A 2,004-nucleotide genomic window follows, 5' to 3' on the forward strand; every position below is an offset into this window, starting at 1 on the left:
TTAATTGCCTTGGCAACCAATCAAACGAGTTTCATTAATCGATGGCATATTGGGATTAAAGAAGATACATTATTGATTTTAGTTATTATGGTGAATAATCAAAGGCATGAAACACTGATTATAAACACACAAATTCGCACGTGTACTTTGATTTTCGAAGTTATTTGTGTCACTTCAAAAGACCTGTATCTTTTACCCTAGTTTTATCAAATCATATTACTGTAGATTTTTAAATAAAGGTGTTAACAGTCTGACCTTTCATTTTTCCTTGCAAGTTTTGCCTTACCACTGTGGTGTTACTTTTAAAAAGAACTCGACGGTCTTTACAAGATACGCAGTAACAAAAACCTAGTTATCTCTAAACCATGTTAAGTAAGTGGTTTGATTTCGCTTTACATAAGGGGTTGTTGTTAGTAGGAAAGCTTGTTTCGGAGATACTTGAATAAAACATGATTGTTAGAACAATTTTTCCTTTTAAAAACAACCTCGTAATTTTAATAAATTAATTTTTAGTTAAATTAAGAAAATCGAAACCCGATAATTCCCGAATGTAACTGAAAATGTTATATTTCACGTGAATGGCACGAAAGTGGTTTAAGATACTATGTGACGTTATTTTAGATTTTCCAGAAACTTTATTTCTAATTGATGAAGCAATAACCAAATCTTATATACCCACCAGTAAATGTGTTGTACAAATAGCTAATAGATTTTATTTTTCTGTTTTACAAATGTGTATTCCTTCAGATCTGACGAATTTTTATAGAAATATCCGCCGTCCGGGCAGGTATAACTGCTAGTTCAAGCGGAAGGCTATTAGGCCTGAGGGCTTTTCTGGAATTGTCTGGCAGTTCTACAACAATGTACTTATACTTGACATTCAATAATGTTAACCATCCATGAGAAAAATGATGTTATTGAAATTTTAGTTTAAAAATGAGCTATCATCACAGCATTAAATCACAGAGTAGATTTTATTGAAGTATTTCTTTGTAAACGCAGTTGTATGTTGCAACACTCTTGAGATTTTCACTAAAGAAAAACAAATTTTTAACTTTAAATTTTAACTATTTGAAACTTACTCCATTTTTGTTTATAATTTTTATTGGTTAAATCTGAAACACATCATTTTTGTGGAAACTTCATTTGTTTTATTTATTGCTCAGCTATAAAAATACTGACTAGTTATAAAAAATTATTACCGAGTTATGATTGGTGATGATCGGTGCGGTAGTTTCCAAGATCCAAGTTTTGGACGTTTCCACATCAAGCTTCATTAATTAATTAAGATTAATCAATGTTTCTGATATTGCATGCAAAACAATTAAAGAGTTAAATGCCAACTTTCATAATAGAATAAAAGTGTGTCTACCTTTTTTTGTTTTGGATATTATTATTCAACAGACATTTCTGCGTTATATCATAGAGTTGGCAGGTATCAGTTTTCGTGTCTGATTATGATAGTTTTGTATTAAAGAATTAATGATTGGCTCAGTTGCTGTCTTTGCTCCTAAAATGGTATCAACACAAAATTCGTGACCTTGTTTGTATCTATAAAGCAACAAACGCTTTCCTTTTTATATTCTTTAATTTTAATCTGTTTGTTTTTCGTTATTATAAAAAATAAATATTGTTCTTGTGATAATCAGTAAAGTAATGCTATCACCTGTCTGGGATAGAGTGCCGATGTTTCATAGGCTTAACTGATATTCTTAATGATTTAATATTGTTGTTTTTTTTCAGGGACCTCAGCCACAATCAGATCAGACTGATAAATTCAACAACGTTTGGAAACCTGCAATATCTAGAAGAACTGTACGTTCAAGATATATTTTTAATAAGAAATATTGATTGATATTATGTAGATGTTTAAAATATGTCTGTAATGTGAAACTTCTTTCTTCTTGTCTTGTCTTTTCCCAGATGTACTTTTTAAAGTATTGTGAATGTTATCGCTAGTATAAAATACATATATATATATATATATATATATATATATATATA

At 29.6% G+C, this 2,004-nt stretch overlaps 1 protein-coding gene across 1 annotated transcript in view; it reads left to right on the forward strand.

Annotated features, from left to right (window-relative positions):
• LOC106467710 (leucine-rich repeats and immunoglobulin-like domains protein 3) overlaps positions 1-2,004 on the forward strand; it is a 50,346-nt gene that overhangs the window by 24,029 nt on the left and 24,313 nt on the right. Inside the window, exon 3 of the mRNA XM_022395902.1 lies at positions 1,744-1,815. Coding sequence (XP_022251610.1) covers positions 1,744-1,815 — 72 coding nt within the window. The remainder of the gene's footprint in view (positions 1-1,743; positions 1,816-2,004) is intronic.

The sequence above is a fragment of the Limulus polyphemus genome, unplaced genomic scaffold (assembly GCF_000517525.1).
Source record: "Limulus polyphemus unplaced genomic scaffold, Limulus_polyphemus-2.1.2 Scaffold2714, whole genome shotgun sequence".
Lineage (NCBI taxonomy): Eukaryota > Metazoa > Arthropoda > Merostomata > Xiphosura > Limulidae > Limulus > Limulus polyphemus.